The following is a 19,717-nucleotide window of genomic DNA, read 5'->3' on the forward strand; positions in this document are numbered from 1 at the left end:
GCCGACGCTCTATCCACTGAGCCAAACTGGTTAGGGCAACATAAATTTTTTTAGGATTTGCCTAAATCTGCTCTGATGATAACTAAGGATCAGCTATTCATAAAATGTTTGTTTTAGAGTCTATTTAAGATTTCCGTGGGATTTATCCATAGGGAGTGGTCAGATTGTGTGTGTGTGCTCCAAATGTTGTAAGCTTTAGAAATAATCAGTGGTTCTGTCTTTTTCCTTTCTTCCTCTTGTAATTATTGTAAAACTAGAGGTCCGGTGCGTGAAAATTCGTGCACTCGGGGTGGTCCCTCAGCCTGGCTTGCTCCCTCTCGCAGTCCGGTACCCCACGGGGGATGTCCACCTGCCAGCTTAGGCCCACTCCCCATTGGCCTAAGCTGCAGTCGGACATCCTTAGTGCTGCTGAGGAGGCGGGAGAGGCTCCTTCCACCGCCGCTGCACTTGCTTGTGTCTGCCCCCTGGTGGTAAGTGTGTGTTATAGCAACCGTTGTTAGGATCAATTTGCATATTACCCTTTTATTAAATAGGATATCTTCATTTGTTTTATGCTAGTAAATTATTCCCTCTTAAATTAAAATTTGGATGTACCAGAAATGAAGCTTTCAGTTCATTTTGTTATAAGTCAGTTTGAGACTACCATGCAGCCATTTTCAATTTAGACATTATAAAAATAGATTTCTTGTTGTACAGAATAAAACTCAGCATCTCATTAGGTATAGATTTTTATGTGGAGGATGGTTTCTTGAAATAGGCTTTTTCCTGATCTTTTTCCATCTTTCAGGGATTGAAAAGAGCACTTTGGTCTTTTAACTCAGTGGTACTTTATAATAACTGTTCTTCCTGTCACTGAAAAAAATTGACGCATGGGTAAAAATATCTTTTTTTATATAGCAAATAAATTGAGCTTGTTATAGTACCCTCTCTTCATTTTCAGGAAGAGGCAGAAATTCAGGCAGAACTTGAACGTTTGGAAAGAGTAAGAAATCTGCACATTCGAGAGCTCAAAAGGATAAATAATGAAGATAATTCACAGTAAGTCATTATTATACTTCAGTTTTACATGATAAAAGTGTCTCTCTTCTGTGTGGAGCATAAACACAATATTTCCTTGCTGGGGGCTTCTGATCATACTTACAAAAAAGATCCACAGGCCTTCCCATGGCTGAGCAAGTCTTACAGTAAACTGGTCCGTGGACACCTCACCAACATATCTCTATCATCCTCCCCTTATGTACAAGTTGCAGCCATGCCAGCCCCCATCCCTATCTCAAGGCTTTTGTGCTGGCCACCTTCTCACCTGAAATGTTCCTCTTCTAAATATCTGAGTGGCTTCCTTTTGATTTCACTCCAAATGGTCATTGGAGGCCATTCCTAGGCAGCCCTATCTAAAATAGCAGTCCTTAGCCATTCCCTTTCCCTTCCTGCTATCTTTACCTTGCTTTGTTTTGTTTTTTTGTTTTGTTTTGTTTTTTAATTAAATCTTTATTCAGATTATTACAGTTGTTCCTCTTTTTTCCCCTCGTATCTCCCCTCCACCCGGTTCCCACCCCACCCTCTGCCCTTACCCCCCGCCCCCACTGTCCTCATCCATAGGTGTACGGTTTCTTTCCAGTCCCTTCCCACACCCCCACACCCCTTTCCCCCCCAAGAATAGTCAGTCCAGTCCCTTTCTTAGCCCCTGATTCTATTATATTCACCAGTTTATTCTGTTCATCAGATTATTTATTCACTTGATTTTTAGATTCACTTGTTGATAGATGTGTATTTGTTGTTCATAATTTGTATCTTTACCTTTTTCTCCTTCTTCCTCTTCTTAAAGGATACCTTTCAGCATTTCATATAATCCTGGTTTGGTGGTGGTAAACTCCTTTAGCTTTTTCTTATCTGTGAAGCTCTTTATCTGACCTTCAGTTCTGAATGATAGCTTTGCTGGGTAAAGTAATCTTGGTTGTAGGTTCTTGCTATTCATCACTTTGAATATTTCTTGCCACTCCCTTCTGGCCTGCAAAGTTTCTGTTGAGAAATCAGCTGACAGTCGTATGGGTACTCCATTGTAGGTAATGACTGTTTTTCTCTTGCTGCTTTTAAAATTCTCTCTTTGTCTTTTGCTCTTGGCATTTTAATTATGATGTGTCTTGGTGTGGTCCTCTTTGGATTCCTTTTGTTTGGGGTTCTCTGCACTTTCTGGACTTGTAAGTCTATTTCTTTCACCAGGTGGGGGAAGATTTCTGTCATTATTTCTTCAAATAGGTTTTCAATATCTTGCTCTCTCTCTTCTGGCACCCCCATAATTCGGATGTTGGTACGCTTGAAGCTGTCCCAGAGGCTCCTTACACTATCTTCATATTTTTGGATTCTTTTTGTTTGTTTGTTTTTCCCTTGGGTGTTTTTTTTGCTTCTTCGTATTTCAAATCTTTGACTTGATTCTTGGGATCCTCTAGTCTGCTGTTGGAATCTGTATGATATTCTTTATTTCAGTCAGTGTGTGCTTAATTTCTAGGCAGTCCTTTTTCATATCCTCGAGGGTCTCACTAAATTTATTGGCGGTTTCTAGAAAACTTTTGAAAAACCTTATAAGTGTGGCTTTGAACTCTATATCCAGTAGTTTGTTTTCCTCCATTTCTGTCATTTGTGACTTGTTTCTTTGTCTCCTCATTTTTAATGCTTCCCTGTGTTGATAGAGTGGCTTTCTGTGCTAGGTGTCCTATAGAGCCCAGTGGCTCAGCCTCCCCAATTACCTGAGGTGGACACTCTTGGTGCACCCCTTTGTGGGCTGTGTGCACAGTCCTGTTGTAGTTAAGCCTTGATTGTTGTAAGTATCACTGGGAGGAATTGACCTCCAGGCCAGTTGGTTGTGAGAATCAGCTGTGTCTGCAGTGGGAGACGACCTGTGCTGGAGACACCCTTATGGGGCAAGACTTGCTTCAGTGGGGCTTTGGTGCTCACTGAGTCTGCCCCCTGAGTGTGTCCCTTATGGATCTGAGGAGTTGTAATCTGGATGGTCCCACTCTGACCACTGGGTACACTGGCTCTTGGATCTCTAAGGAGGTGCTAATTTACCTCGGGCTGAGGCTACCTAGCAGGAGCTATGGAGAGATCTGGGGATTCCTCTTCTTTGTTTGGGGTTTGGAGGTGCCCAAATGAGGCCCAGCTATGAAGTAGTGCAAGCTGCTGTGGGGCCTTGGGCCTTCTTTTGGAAGTTCTGGGTCTCTCTGACCCAGCTGCAGTTTGTTAGGTAATTTTCAGATTGCAAAGGGCCAGGCCTTTCATATGCAAAAGCCTCTGTGCACAGCTTGGGTGGGGCAGGGTCTCAGGGAATCAACAGGGCAGAGCAAACAGCTATGGCTGATCCTCAGTCCTACCCTAAGAGGTCCCATGTCTCAGTGTCCTGGGTAATCGCTGCAAGCACCTCTGAGAGAAAGCCACCCTCGAGTTCCGACCGATGCCAGGCAGTCCAGTTTCTCCCCGTATGAGTCTGGGTCCCCAGAGACTTGCCCGGAACTGGAGTTCAGAGCAGTCAAGAGCTTTTGTCTCCCTCCCGATTGAAAAAGACAACCTTGTCCTCAGTTTCCAGCCCTTTCCACGTGCGCCTCCATACCTCTGCACTTTACTTCCGCACCTCCTCTGAGTCTCAGTGTGCTTTTCTCTTTCCTTCTAGTTGTAGAATTTCCACTCAGCCAGCTTTCCTATGGTTCTGGATGATGTCCGTTTTGTCTTTTAGTTGTATTTTTGAAGTGGTTGTGCGAGGCAGCAATTTCCGGTGTTTACCTATGCCGCCATCTTGGTTTCTCTCTTTGTTTTTGTTTTTGGGGGGTTGTTTTTTTTTGTTTTTTTGTCTATGTAAGTTCTTTATTTTGAGATGGGTCTCATAGACAGGGCCTCTCTTTGTTTTGTTTTTTTAGTAACATTTATCACTATCTGGAATTTTAAGTTTATATTTCAGTTATTATGTGTCTCCTATTAGAATATAACCTATATGAGAGGAGGAACTTAGTTTTATTTTTGCACCTTTTTCCAGCACATGGTAGGCATGCAATAAATATTTGTTGATTGAATCCCAAAATTAATATTAGTAGGGAAAGAGAAATTATTTCAACTAAAGGGATTTCAGTAAACCACATATCCGGCATTATTATGCAGAACTTGAGAATAAGTCTCTGTCCTTAACCCCTGGTTATCAGAATGGAGAGAAACATACAATGGACTGGTGGGAGCTTTATGAAGAAGATAGAAATTAAGCAAGAAGACGGAAATTATGCCAAGCATTCCTTGGATTTAATCATGTCAAGGAGAAAAGCATGTCTTTTATACCAAAACTTGTCACGTAATTTAAAACCTCATGGCCTAACGAGAGTATCAGAATTGGAAGTGACCATTTCTGCTGTGAAATATAAATATCTTGCTTAAAATTAAAAAGGTCTATCTGTGATTATTAGTGTATGTGTAACTCACAAATACACAATCATTCCAGTGTGTAAGGTGAATGAAATATTATAGTTATGGAATAAGTTAAATTGTACCAGATGAAAATTCTAATTAAACAGAACAAGACTAATTAAAAATTGGCTGTCCTGAAAACTGTGTTCGAACTTGTTTGTACATATGTAATAGCAGTATTGTCTGTGAATGATTTTTTCAAAGTTTTTAAACAAATTGTTTTTTTAATTGGGAAATAAAATTTTACTTATAGAAGTCTAAAAACAGTAAAATTTACGGGGCGAAAGCCAGTGTAAAAGTATAATTATTTTTAATTGCATGTCAATACTATAAAGTCTTGATTAACCATAACAAAAAATATAAAAGTATTTTTTCTGAGGGAAGTAATTCCTGCTGAGTTAGATAGGGGATTTCATAAAGCTCTTGATAACACAATAGTTGGTAGCTCTTTATCACAGTGCTATAATTGGTCATTGAACCTGAATATTCCGCTCTGAATGTTAAGCTTTATAAATAAACACCAAGTGTTAAGGTGGGTGATAGTCATGCAGATAAAAAAGCATGGAACAGAATTTGGAATTAGCAGTTGAGTGAGAAAGAAATAGCTAGAGGTAGAATAAGAGCGTGGAACTTTATTGTGGACGGAACCTTTTTGTATGCGATTTCATGTTAACTGTTTTTTTTCCTCCACCCTTAAGGTTCAAAGATCACCCAACGTTAAATGAAAGATATTTATTACTTCATCTGCTTGGTAGAGGTGGCTTTAGTGAAGTGTATAAGGTAATGTAATTTTTTTTTCTGTTCTTCACACTAATATAAGAGTACAAGTTTCCCTTACTATCCACAAGTAGAGTGTTCCTATGAAACCTTTCAGAAGTCAAAAGAGCATAAAGCACAGAAGCAGTTACCATTTGGAAATTTTTTCAAGCATTCCCAGACCCCCTAAAGAACCCACCAAATCCTACCAAATACATGTAATTATGTCCAGTTTTATGATAAGTGCAACACCCTTACGAGCTTTCTTAGGCTTTTCTGAAAGCTTAGGACACATCTTGCTAATTAATGCTAAAGTAAATCCAGGTAAAGCTCACAAACACAGGTCAAAGCTATGCCGGCTTGATTCTGAGATGCTGAGTGTGGTTCTAGGGGGAGGACCTCGGGCTGCCACTCTGGCTGCACAGGGTGTGCACTGCCTCTAACCCTGTGAAATGAGCACTGAAAGCTATTTTTACTTCTTGCTTTTTCTCATAAAAGCAAAAACCCTCTTTGTATTTATTGCAGTTAGCCAAAAAGGGTACAAATAAATGTAGGCCTTTTGTAAAAGAAAAGTGACCTAATGTGAACTCTTAAAAAGTGGGGGATACCTGTATGTGGTTAAGAAATACTTGTCTTTTATTAATTTTATAATTGGGGGGCAGGGGGCAAATTTTATGTAGTAACTCTCATTACAAAAATCTGGTGGCTTATGTTGTATCTTAATGTGGACCAGTAGTTTTATTGCTAGCTTTACCCAGTGGCCAGATAAGTTTCTATTGAACAAGTACAAAAAATGTTTTACATAAATGTTAAAAGCAAGCCTTAAAATTAAATACCCATTGCATTTTGAAGTTATTTATTACATGTTTTTATAAGCTAATATCTTTTTAAAGTATGATACTTTGTAAAACTGTATAATACGAAAACACGGTCTGTCTGCAGTGTGTTAAGGGTCTAAAGACTATGTTTGCACCTGCACAGTCTATCAGGTATTTGCTACCTAGTTACCATTAGCCAGTTCAATACAAATAATAGCCATTAGAATCAAAATAGGCAGGCAGTCATATGATATAGTACCTTCATGGACAGATTGTACCCTTATATTTAAACATGTGTCTCAGAAATCTTACATGTCCTGAATTTACAGAAATTTCCACCTATTTTGCCCATGTTTTTTAAATGCATATGTGTAAATGTACAAATTTTTACTCATTATGTCCTGTTTTTTTTGTTTTTCAATGTTTTTTACCTCACTTTTTTCCACTTTATGTTGTATCTTTCTGCTTTAAATATTGTAGCTCCTAAGTCTCTTATTCTGTATTCTCCTCTTCAGATATATCCCTGCCATTCACTGACTTATCTATTTGATTTCACCCTTAGATCTGTGTGTCTATGTGTGTGCAGACTCACTTCTTAATTAGAAGTTATTTTTCTCTTCTTCAAAACCCCTTCTTCTAACACTGCTTCCTACTTTAGTACATAGCATTGCTATTCAACTGCCTAGTCCCTCAAGTTAAAAACATAAAAGCCATCCTTCACTCTGCCTTTCCCTTCCCTTCCCCAGCATGTAACCAGTCCCTGGGTGCCCACTGTTACTAATGTCATCACACTCTCCTAAATCCAGCAATGGCCCTGACCTTTCTCTTAGCTCAAGGCCACATTGTGTCTTGTTTGCGTTGCTCCCCAAGGGCATTAAGTTTCTCCGTTGTACTTATGTAAGCCGCAGCTAGGGTAGCCTTTTTATAAAATACAGTACAATTTTCTCTCTCTCATAAGCCCCCGTGGCTTCCCATTTGCTCTTAGTTAGGATGAAGTCATGCTCTCACCTGAAACTTCAGTTCCTTTAGAAGTGCTCCTTGTTTATCTGCCTTTTATAAGCTCCTTGTGGTACTTGGTGCTTCATTATACATCAGTATAGTTAGTGGTTAAGAGCTCGGATTCTGAAGCCAGACTGACTGGGTTTGCATCCTAATTCTGACTGCTATTAAATAACAGTATAATCTTGGGCTTATTACTGAATCATCCTCTGTCTCACTGTCTTCATCTGGGAATGATAACAGTGCCTATATCGTAGGGTCGTGATTGATTGAGCTATCACAGGTAAATTACATAGAACATTGGTGCTTAATAAATGTAAGATCATCATTATTAGAAATCCTCTCTGTGTAGTGAGACAAGGACTGTGCCTTCGTGGCTTACTAAAAACATTCTGTATTGTTCTGACTCCGGGAAAATTTGGAATTTGAATTCTGAGAACTTCAATTCTAGTCTTAGCTCAACCAGTAACTATTTTTTTGTTGTTGTTGTTAAATTGGACAAGTAATAAGTATCATGGGCCTCCCCTATCAGGAGTGATCTATGAGCTTGCTTATAATTCCTATATCTTTGATTCTAACAATAGTTCATCCTCGTGCACTATAATGATTGAAGTAGGCTTACATGGGCCTCATGGTGGAAAAAATCATAATAGCTCACCTTGGATCTAAAAATCAAGAAAAGTGTACAATTACATAACACTACTACCTCAGCCTAAAACTTGCCCAGCTTTTCAGCTTACTAATCACAGCACCCTCTGCCACTGTTTTTAGGGCCAAAGGGGATTTTCTTTTAGAAATTAGAAAATGCAGATGGGAGCCTAACGACTTGAACCTTCATACTGACCTAAATACTAAGCACTCACTCCAACCTCTGCAAAGCCCTTTCGTGGTTGCCAGGTCCATTGAGAAACAAAGCAACAGATTGTAAACCAAATTTTATAGGCTTATCTGTACCACGGTGGGGAAGATCGAGTTAGTTGCTTAGTGATAACTCTATTATGAGAAGGTACGTTACTCATCTAATCTTGGGAGAAAGATGTGTCATATATAACTGTTATAATCAGCATACACTGGCACTAACTTTTATCAGTAGTGTACTTCATTTTACTTTCATCTATTTTCATTTATTATGATTGCCTCTGAATTTTATCCTTTATGCCACTCTGCTTTCTCTCACATGAATCTTTGAAAATTCTTTTCTATTTCTTTAAATCCAACTTTTAAACATTTAGAACAGTGCATTTAGAACAGTTCTCAACCTTGGCTGCACATTAGAATCACCTGGGAATGTTTTTAAAATCCTGATTTCTGGGCCTCATCCTCCGGAAATTCTGTTTCTTTGTTACTAATGTTGTGGCCCCACCCCATAACAAAGAAACAGAATGTCCGGAGGATGAGGCCCAGAAATCAGGATTTTAAAAACATTCCCAGGTGATTCTAATGTGCAGCCAAGGTTGAGAATCACTGATTTAGAAGAAGTTTATTAAAGCTGGAAACGGTGAAACAAGGAAGGGCCTAGGATAGAAGAAGCAACAGGCAAGAGACTAAGAGGGTAAATGAGCCTAGGCTGGGCTGCTTTGGCTCACTAAGAAGTCAGAGAAAAGGGGGCCTTGGGGACAGCTTCAGGGGGGTTGGCCACTGCCCATTGCTCCCTGGGTGCAAGTCCCGTGGGGTCCCGTAGAGTTTGAGTTGCATTCCTGTGGAGGAAGAGGAGGAAGGGAAAGACACAGGCATGCTCCCCAAAGGGAGGGCACACCTAAACCCAACTTTTAATTAATATAATTAGCTAATATTTATTGGATATTTACTATGAATCATACTTTTCTAAATACTTTATATGGCCCTAACTGGTTTGGCTCAGTGGATAGAACATCGGCCTTCGGACTGAAGGGTCCCAGGTTCGATTCCGGTCAAGGGCATGTGCCTGGGTTGCGGGCACATCCCCAATAGCGGGTGTGCAGGAGGCAGCTGATCGATGTTTCTCTCTCATTGATGTTTCTAACTCTCTATCCTTCTCCCTTCCTCTCTGTAAAAAAATCAATAAAATATATTTAAAAAATAAATACTTTATATGCTTCACCCCATTTTATCCTTTTAACAACCCAAACTTTATAAATGAGGCTGAGAGAGGGTATTAGCACAAAGTCCTGCAGCTAATAAGGTTATCTTGACTCTAAAATGAATATTCTTAATTATTCCATCCTTTATTATTTCTGTTCTCATGCTTCTGTAATTTTGTGATAAGTAGTTTACCACTACTGCTAATTTTTAGATTAAATTGAGGGGGAGAGTGTGAGTTAAGGACCTGCTTCTTTTTTTTTTTTTTAATATTTTATTGATTTTTTTACAGAGAGGAAGGGAGAGAGATAGAGAGTTAGAAACATCGATGAGAGAGAAACATCGATCAGCTGCCTCCTGCACATCCCCCACTGGGGATATGCCCACAACCCAGGTACATGCCCTTGACCGGAATCGAACCTGGGACCTTTCAGTCCGCAGGCCGACGCTCTATCCACTGAGCCAAACCAGTTTCGGCAAGGACCTGCTTCTTAATAAATATGTAAGCTAAGTGTTTTCTTAAAGGGACACCTTTAAGAAATCACAGTGAAACCTAAATTATTAAGTCTCTCTTTTAATGGCATTTGTTGTTTAAAAAAATTTTTAAGTCACCGGAAGTCTTAAACAATACTGGTCACTTTTTATTTTGTTACTTAAGAAATAGACTGATGCCAAAACCGGTTTGGCTCAGTGGATAGAGCGTCGGCCTGCGGACTGAAGGGTCCCAGGTTCGATTCCGGTCAAGGGCATGTACCTGGGTTGCGGGCACATCCCCAGTGGGAGATGTGCAGGAGGCGGCTGATCGATGTTTCTCTCTCATCGATGTTTCTAACTCTCTATCTCTCTCCCTTCCTCTCTGTGAAAAATCAATAAAATGTATTTAAAAAAAAAAAAAAGAAAGAAATAGACTGCTGATGATTTAAACAAACGAGTATCAAAACCGTTTTTTTTGTGTGTGTGTGTTTTTTTTTTTAGACAACTAGGGAAAATTAAAGACTAGTTGGGTATTAGATGAAGTTAGGTGTGATAATGTCTGTTTGAACAGTTTCATAATTAAAGTTTAGGAACTTGTTAATTTTCAAACAAGTGAGGGAAAAGGTGGGGAGTTGCTAGGAGAAGCTAGAGAAAAAAGGTTTGCTTTATCCAACCCACAAAAAAAGCATTAGAGCCATCTGTTTTCCTGGCTGTTTGCTGCCAGGATAGAGGAACAGGTTCATATTAAAAACAAAAAATAGCTTTGTTGTTTTATTTTGATTTATTTATAAAACTTTAAACTTTCCTCTGATTTAGCACCATGGAATATGTATCTTGTTTCTGATCATGTGTCATTGAACTGTATATAATCTTAGCAAAGATCAACACAAGAATTGTAGTGTATATTCTAATTCCATATTATGTGAAAATCATCACCAATTTTTTTTTTAACCTCTTCAGCTATTCAGTTGGTCTTTGGTCCTAACTCTTGTGACTTGAATCCTAGGCTTTTGACCTTTATGAACAAAGATACGCTGCTGTGAAGATCCATCAGCTTAATAAAAGCTGGAGGGATGAGAAAAAGGAAAATTACTATAAGTAAATATAATACTTCATTCTTTTTATCAATTGAAAACATATTTAATGTAATGGAGAATTAAAATACTCTCTCTTCCTGTAGACATGCCTGCAGAGAGTATAGAATACACAAAGAGCTGGATCATCCCAGAATAGTTAAACTCTATGATTACTTCTCCTTGGATACAGACACGTAAGTGAATATAAGTAAAGATCTGTTTGCTTTCTGCTTTCCCTGTTCTGTGGTGGCGGTATAAATGACTTCATTTCTTCACTGTGGTTCTGAATTATTGGATAATATTTTATATCTAATTTTTTTAATCTTCATTTTAGGTTTTGTACAGTGTTAGAGTACTGCGAAGGCAATGACTTGGATTTCTATCTGAAGCAACATAAATTAATGTCGGAGAAAGAAGCTAGGTCTATTGTAATGCAAATTGTAAATGCACTAAGATATCTCAATGAAATCAAACCCCCTATTATACATTATGATCTTAAGCCAGGTAATTAATAACATTGTCTAAATAAATTTTTAAGCTCTAAGGAGTATAATGTCATATTTATTAATTTACCTGAAAACATGCTTTTTGGTTTAGTTTGTAAATGTCAATAGAGTAGTAGAATTTAAAGTCTTTTTGTCATGTCACTTTTTAAAATTATATTTACTTCCCAAAAGTTAGCGTAAGTCATAAAGATGTTATTTATCTATGTATCATTAAAAGAACCTTCTATTTTTATTTTGCTCCTAGGAAACATCCTTCTGGTGGATGGAACAGCTTGTGGAGAAATCAAAATCACTGATTTTGGTCTGTCCAAGATCATGGATGACGATAGCTATGGTGTAGATGGAATGGACCTAACTTCCCAAGGGGCAGGCACTTACTGGTAAATATATTACTGAAAACATCAAAATTGTCTAGACTAGTCACAAGACTTTTTATGAGAGTTTAGTTTTTCTTTCCATGTACCTTTGAGATTACTGTGCTGAGGGCACTGATGCAAAGTCTCTGAGTTGAGCGGGAGGCCACGTTCATCAGTCTTGACTCATCTCAGCAAACTAGAGGGAGAAAGACTTAGCATTAGCAGGTGACTTCAGAACCTACCCAGAAACTCCTAATGTGGAGAATGTGTGGGTTTTTTCTATAATGTTAGAGTGACATTTATCATGAAAAAAATACTTACATAAATATAACATCTCGACTGTTACAGGAAATAAGCAAAAAGCCCTCTCTGTAGAAGTTTTGTAGTTAAAGTTTTTATTGGAGATGGATGCTTTGTTGATTGTGGATGGGAGAAGTATTTGGCCTTTGGACTTGACTCTCACAAACACCTTTTATTGACTTCATTACATATAGATATAAGTCTAGATAGCACCATAGATTCACAGTCTAAATGAATGTCATTCCCTTCACAGTTACCTAGGTGTTAATAAAAATTACTTCAGTGTGAATTGTCAAACTTACTGTCCAGTTCACCAAAGTGAAGAACGTAGATTATAAAATTTCAAAACAAACTTAGTTTTCAGAATAAAGTGGTTGAGCAAAAGGAGTGACATTTTAATTGGAAGAAAGATAACTGTATTTAATTTTCTTGAACAGGATGGTGACTACACACAGTCTTCACAGATAGCTTGGGCACATAACGACCAGTCCCATAAGACAGCACAGTTCTGTACGGACTTCACTTTCCATGAACAGGGATTAGTCGTGTTCATGGATTCTTTTAAAGCCATTTTAAAGTTTTAAATTCTGCTTGTGGCATTTTCTAGGAATATGAATTAGATATGTCATGAATTTTTTTCATACTTAAAGAAAATTATTCAAACTAGTAACCCCCTAAATAGTTGTATCCTCAATTAGTAATCTTTAGACTTTTTTTTCTTTTAGCAGCAAGGCTTTGCTTTTTCACAATAAAATCTTAGGGTCCTAATAAATAAAACCAATAAAAATAAGGCTTTTTGGTCGAACCCTATGGAAGACACTTCTATGGAAGACACTTGAAAACCATGTTCTAAATAATAGATCCTTTTTTTCCTGCAAAGACACCCAGTATATTGTTCCCCTCTCACTCTGGCTTCACTCATGGAGGGCAGGGCAGACAAGAATACTTACCTCTATCAGGTAGACACGAGACAGGGAGGCTTGTATTTAGGAGGCTGTGCAGGAAAGAGATATAGTCATGATGGCTACATGGGGAAGAAGCAAAGCTCTACCTAGAGGGAAGCAGAAAAGGTGCTCTCCACGTGAATTGGAGGGTTAGGGAAGGTATTCAAGATTGTCATATTCAAAAGCATAGGTGACAGAAAAGCAGTGTGGGCAGCTAAGTTAATTGGCTTTCCCTAGCCAGTTTGAGGGGTGGAGAAGAAGAGTGAGTGCAGATGTTGGAAGTTTAAGTTGCTGCTGGATTACGATGGGTCTTGTGTTACAAACGAGATATGAGGTAGTATATACCTTGGCAGTTAGTAATGCTGAGGTTCTTTAAACAGAAGAGCCACCTGATCAGATGTGTGTTTTAGGAAGAGAACTGCCTACAGTTTGAATGCTGGTGAAGAGGGGCAGTGGGAGAGGATTTATTCTATTATTAGACACTTACCCAAATTACAGAGGTAGAAAAGGTAGTTCCTAGAAGAAACGGGCTTAGCACACAAGTTCTGGAGGTAAAAGAAGGTCGTTTGGAGCTTGGGAGTGAAAGCTAATGGTAACATGCCTGGGGAGGAGGGAAGGGAAAGTGCCTAGAACATTGTAATTTCTAATGATAATACATGTTATTGTACACTTTAGGATGTGTGTGTATCATACTTTATCTCAAAGTTGTATGTTTTGGCACTAGGGTCAAGTGATATAAGGATTCAAAAACTTGATTGGTGATTTTCATTCATGAAGGTCCTAAGGTTTTATGTGGATAAAATTAGTTCTGAGATTTTACACTTAGATTTTAAATTACAGATTGTTAATAGTATCCTTTCCCTTTTTCTCCCCACAAAACTATAGGTATTTACCTCCTGAGTGTTTTGTAGTTGGAAAAGAACCACCAAAAATTTCCAACAAGGTTGATGTGTGGTCAGTTGGAGTCATTTTCTTTCAGTGTCTTTATGGCAGAAAGGTAAGTTAAAGTATACCAGATGCAGCTGTACTATTTAGATAAGTAGAATTTTCCCCTTTAAAATACAAAGTTCATTAACTTAAAGTCAAAAGTCAATTTAAGTCCTTCCAAGGAAAACCAGGCTTCTTCTCTATTTCTTTCAGTCCTTACCTGAGGATATTTTTCCATTGAGAATAGAAGGGAGGGAAGAGGAAAAGAGAAAGAAACATCGATGGGTTGCCTCCCGCACATGTCCTGATGTGGGCCGGGGATCGACCTGCAATCAAGGCATGTGTCCTTGACCAGAATCAAACGTGAGATCCTTAGTTCCACAGGCTGACACTCTAACCCAGGGGTCCTCAAACTTTTTAAACGGGGCCAGTTCACTGTCCCTCAGACCGTTGGAGGGCCGGACTATAGTTTAAAAAAAACTATGAACAAATTCCTATGCACACTGCACATATCTTATTTTGAAGTAAAAAAACAAAACGGGAACAAATACAATATTTGTATTTGCATGTGGCCCGCGGGCCGTAGTTTGAGGACCCCTGCTCTAACCACTGAGTAAAACCAGCTAGGGCTCTTCTCTATTTCTTCTAAAATTTCTCTGGATCAGGATTATTTTAACGTCATAACCATTTTCTTGGCCTGCATTTTGCACACACACCTTTTTTTTTTTAACTGAAGGAAAAGAACTACATGTTAACAGTGCTACTAACATTGTTAAGGAATACTGGAGCCAAAACTCTTCATTATCCTCCATTCGCTCTCCCTCACTGCATGCACACACAGTTTGGCCTTGACATAGTTTCCTCAGGGAAATTTCGCCAAACTTAAGTCTTAATATTTCCTAACCCTCTTTATTTTGAAGTCAGAACTACAAACTATTATAGATATTATCTAATCCCCATCCCATCTAGTCCCTTCATCAGTATGGAAAGAGAGTTTAATGAACTTGTCTGGAAATTGACTGCAAATTAGGAGGACCAAACCCAGAGCTATTTCATTTAAGTTAGTGTACTATGCTCAAAGTATTTTATTCAGTGGTCTTTCCACAGGCATTTCCACTACTTCATCTTTTCTCTAATCAGATTTCATTTTGTAAATATTAAGAATAAAGTTTTATGCCAAACCGGTTTGGCTCAGTGGATAGAGCGTCGGCCTGCAAACTCAAGGGTCCCAGGTTCGATTCCGGTCAAAGGCATGTACCTTGGTTGCGGGCACATCCCCACTGGGGGGCGTGCAGGAAGCAGCTAGTCGATGTTTCTAACTCTCTATCCTTCTCCCTTCTCTGTAGAAAATCAATAAAATATATTTAAAAAAATAAGTAAAGTTTTTTAAATATCTTATGTTATTTTATCTTAATTACCTATGTTGCAGTAGCATTATTTTATTTTGCTTATTCACAGTGTTTCAGCTATTTTGAGGATTGATTAATTGGGCTGTCTCGGCAGGTACAAATTATAACTTTGTTGCTATGAAAATGCATCCCAACTTCCATGTAACTGAGGGCAAGACTTTTTTAGAACACAAATCATTTGTATCTTGAGTATTCAATGATAATATCTGTTTAAATTTTTTGTGAGATAAATTTCTCAACGTTTTATTTTTAGCCATTTGGTCACAATCAATCTCAACAAGACATTCTTCAAGAAAATACAATATTAAAAGCCACAGAAGTTCAGTTCCCTGTAAAACCAGTTGTAAGCACTGAAGCCAAGGTAATAAATTTCATGTCATAAATTGTGCTTAAAACAAAGTAATTACCACCACAGGAAAATCTGTCCAGGAGGTATAGAGTTGATCCTTGAACAATATGGGAAATTTGTAGGTGACTCACATAGCCTAGAAATATTGAAAAAAAATTTGAAAAAGTTAGGTATGTCATGAATACATAAAATATATGTACATGCTTTCTCAACTTTTCTCTTATTATAAGAGTATATTAAATATTATATATAACATACTAAATATGTGTTATTTGACTATTTAAGTCATTAATAAGACTTTCAGTCAAAAGTAATGTGGATTTTCAACTGCACTGGGGGTGATGTCCCTAGTCCCCATGTTATTCAAGGGCCAACTGATTAAGAAATAATAGAAGTATTATGTTGAGTCCTGGCAGTTGGTTGGAGCGTTGTCCTGTGCACTGGAGGGTCCCGGGTTCAATTCCCGGTCAGGGCTCATACAGTAGTTGTGGGTTCGATCCCCAGTCAGGGTGCGTACATAGCAAAAGTATTTGTCCAGAATTATACATAGTAAGTATCAGAGCTACTTGATCTCATGTTACTCTGCACTAGCTCTTGAAAAAGCCTGACCTCTTCTTTAGCTTTCTTGACATGTAGAAGTCTCTGAAGCTATAACAATGGCTTCCTAAAGTTCTTTTTAAAAAATCTTCACCTGGGGACAGTTTCATTGATTGGGGGGGGGGGGGGGGGCAAACGTTTATCATCTTTCAGTTGCCAATCGCATGCACCCCAACTGGGACTGGGGATGTGCCTTGAACAGAATCAAACCAACAACCTTTCGGTGTACAGGATGTCACTCCTACCAACTGAGGCACATTAGCCAGGGCAGTACTAACCAGGTCCAACCCTGCTTAGCTTCCGAAATCAGGCGCATTCGGGTGGTATGGCCGTAGACTAATCCATATATGTCTATGTGATAACATGAAATAGATGTTTCTAATAGCAAAACTATGATGGTCCTTAATATCTTCCCGCCTTCATCCTCTGATTGGCCTTTCCCATTTTTACTCCTGCTTTGTTATGCTTATCCCAAAGTTTATTTCTCTGTGACTCCCTGTTGTAGTCTTCTTTTTAAAACCTGTGAAATTCCAAGACAAATACATGACATTCCCATTTCTTTCTGCTAGGCCATAAAATAATTCATAAATAGTCATTATATAGCTTCTGTATTGTTAGAAGAGTGTAGATAAGCCCTGCTATATGTCCCTGATCAAGGTCATAATGGCCTTCGTAATTGTACTGGTTTTTGTGTAATATTAGTAACTGTCCCATATTTCATTTTATCTATTACATCTTTTTTTAAAATATATTTTTTATTAAGATATTATATATGTGTCCTTATCCCCACATTACCCTCCACCCCTGTTGTCCATGTCCATTGGTTAGGCCTATATGCCTGCATATAAGTCCTTTGGTTGATCTCTCCCCCTTACCCCCATCCTCCCCTACCTTCCCTCCAAGGCCTGACAGTCCAATCAATGCCTCTCCGTCTCTGGATCAGTCCTTGTTCATCAGTTTATGTTGTTCATTATATTCCACAAATGAGTGAGATCATGTGGTATTTATCTCTTAAAGGATATCCTTCAGCATTTCATATAATGCTGGTTTGGTGGTGATGAACTCCTTTAGCTTTTCCTTATCTGTGAAGCTCTTTATCTGACCTTTAATTCTGAATGATAGCTTTGCAGGATAAAGTAATCTTGGTTGTAGGTTCTTGGCATTCATCACTTTGAATATTTCTTACCACTCCCTTCTGGCCTGCAAAGTTTCTGTTGAGAAATCAGCTGACAGTCGTATGGGTACTCCCTTGTAGGTAATTGACTTTCTTTCTCTTGCTGCTCTTAAGATTCTCTCTTTGTCTTTAGCCCTTGGCATTTTAATTATGATGTGTCTTGGTGTGGTCCTCTTTGGATTCCTTTTGCTTGCGGTTCTCTGCACTTCCTGGACTTGTAAGTCTATTTCTTTCACCAGGTAGGGGAAGTTTTCTGTCATTATTTCTTCAAATAGGTTTTCAATATCTTGCTCTCTCTCATCTTCTGGCACCTCTATAATTCAGATGTTGGTACACTTGAAGTTGTCCCAGAGGCTCCTTACACTATCTTCATATTTTTGGATTCTTTTTTCATTTTGCTTTCCCAGTTGGGTGTTTTTTGCTTCTTCGCATTTCAAATCTTTGACTTGATTCTTGCGATCCTCTCGTCTGCTGTTGGATCTCTGTATATTATTCTTTATTTCAGTCAGTGTATGTTTAATTTCTGACTGGTCCTTTTCCATTTTTTTTGGCATTCTCATTAAGATCCTTGAAGGTCTCACTAAGTTCCTCGGAGGTTCGTAGCAGATTCTTGAGTAACCTTATAACTGTGGTTCTGAACTCTGTCCTCCGTTAGTTTGCTTTCCTCCATTTCTGTCATTCGTGGCATGTTTCTTTGTCTCCGCATTTTTGGCTGACTGCGAGGACCCGCTGTGTCTATAAGAAGAACTGCTGTGCTGGAGACACCCTTATGGGGCAGGACTTGCTTCAGTGGGGCTTTGGTGCTCATAGAGTCTGCTTCTTGAGTGTGTCCCTTATAAATGTGAGGAGTTGAAATCTAGTATCTGACCTGGAGTACCCTGGCTCCTGGATCTCCAAGTTAACCACTGTGTGGGTCCACAGCAGGGGTACAGCAATATCAACAGATTTCTCCTCTTTGTTTGGAGTTTGGAAGTTTTGGAGCGCTCTGATTCACTGCAATTTGTTAGGCTGCAAAAGCGCAGGTGCCTCCTTTGCGCCGCTGAGCACAGCTTGGGAGGGGATGTAAATTGAGTGGGAGGGGGTCTCAGAGAGTCCCCAGGGCGGAGCAAACAGCAATGGTGTTGTCAGCAACTCCCGAGTGCCACGCGCCCCCACCACAACAATGATCCCTCGAGCAGCTCTGTGAGAAAGTCACCCTCGCTTTCGGACCCGCTGCAAGACAGTCCCGTTTCTCCCGCAGGAGCCTGGGTCCCCAGCGTCTCGCCGTAAATGAGTTCAGTGCGTTTGAGAGCTTGTCCCCTTCCGATTGAGAAAAACCTCACGCACGCCTCCGTACCTCTGTTCTTGGCGCCTCTCCCCTCCTACTTGGTCTCAGTGTGCTTTTTTCTTTCCTCCTAGTTGTAGAACTTCCACTCGGTCAGCTTTCCCGTGGTTCTGGATGATAGCTGTTTTGTCTTATAGTTGTGGTTTTATTGTTGTTGTGGGGGGCAGCACGTACAGGTTTGTACCTTATGCCGCCATCTTGGTTCCTCCTCTATTGCATCTTTTTTAAAATTTATCAGTATTGTTGAAAGTATTACAGATGTCCTCTTTTTCTTCCCCATTGACTCCCTCCACCCCGCCTTCCTCTAGATTGGTTAGTCTATCCATTACATCTTTATTGGCTTTTTGCAAATCATTTGAATGACTTTTAGAAGATTGACAATTAAAAAGATAACTGACATTCTTATTTTAAAACATGAGTTATTTTTGTAAGGTAAATATGGCTTCTTTTAAAAAAATTTTGACGCCAGTATCCCTGATGAACATAGATGCTAAAATCTTCATACACCATGACCAAGTGGGATTTATTCCAGGGATACAAGGCTGGTATAATATTTGCAAATCAATCACATAAACAAAATGAAGGATAAAAAAATTACATGATCATATCAATAGACGCAGAAAAAGCATTTGACATAACCCAACACCCTTTTTTGATCAAAACTCTCAGCAAAGTGGGAATAGAGGGATCATACCTCAACATAATAAAGACCATACATGACGACAAACGTATGGTCAACATCATACTCAATGGGCAAAAACTAAGTGTTTCCCCTAAGAACACTTAATGGGAAAAGCACCACTCTTATTCTACATAGTATCAGAAGTCCTAGCCACAGTGATCAAACAAGAAGAAAGGAGAAGGAAGTGAAATTATTATTTGCAGATGACATGATATTGTACATAAAAACCCTAAAGACTCCACCAAAAATCTGCTCTCTTTAATAAATGAATTCAGCAAAGTAGCAGTTACAAAATCATTCAGAAATTGATGGCATTTTAATACACCAATAATGAACTCTCAGAAAGGGAAATTAAAAAAACAACCCCGTTTACCATTACAACAAAAAAATTAAGATATTTAGAAATAAACTTAACCAAGGAGGTAAAAACCAGTAGTCGGAAAGTAGACCCCAAATAGCCACAGCAATCTTGGAAAAAAGAACAAAGTTGGAGGGATCACAATACCATATATCAAACTATACTAC

General features: G+C 38.9%; 1 protein-coding gene across 5 annotated transcripts in view; it reads left to right on the forward strand.

Annotated features, from left to right (window-relative positions):
• TLK1 (tousled like kinase 1) overlaps positions 1-19,717 on the forward strand; it is a 165,366-nt gene that overhangs the window by 138,328 nt on the left and 7,321 nt on the right. For all 5 annotated transcript variants that reach the window (XM_059704130.1, XM_059704134.1, XM_059704132.1 and 2 more), the window contains 8 exons: positions 941-1,038; positions 5,142-5,223; positions 10,555-10,646; positions 10,729-10,818; positions 10,959-11,128; positions 11,375-11,510; positions 13,616-13,727; positions 15,320-15,427. In XM_059704130.1, the coding sequence (XP_059560113.1) occupies positions 941-1,038; positions 5,142-5,223; positions 10,555-10,646; positions 10,729-10,818; positions 10,959-11,128; positions 11,375-11,510; positions 13,616-13,727; positions 15,320-15,427 (888 nt within the window). The remainder of the gene's footprint in view (positions 1-940; positions 1,039-5,141; positions 5,224-10,554; positions 10,647-10,728; positions 10,819-10,958; positions 11,129-11,374; positions 11,511-13,615; positions 13,728-15,319; positions 15,428-19,717) is intronic.

Source organism: Myotis daubentonii, chromosome 7 (genome assembly GCF_963259705.1).
Source record: "Myotis daubentonii chromosome 7, mMyoDau2.1, whole genome shotgun sequence".
In the NCBI taxonomy this organism is placed as follows: domain Eukaryota; kingdom Metazoa; phylum Chordata; class Mammalia; order Chiroptera; family Vespertilionidae; genus Myotis; species Myotis daubentonii.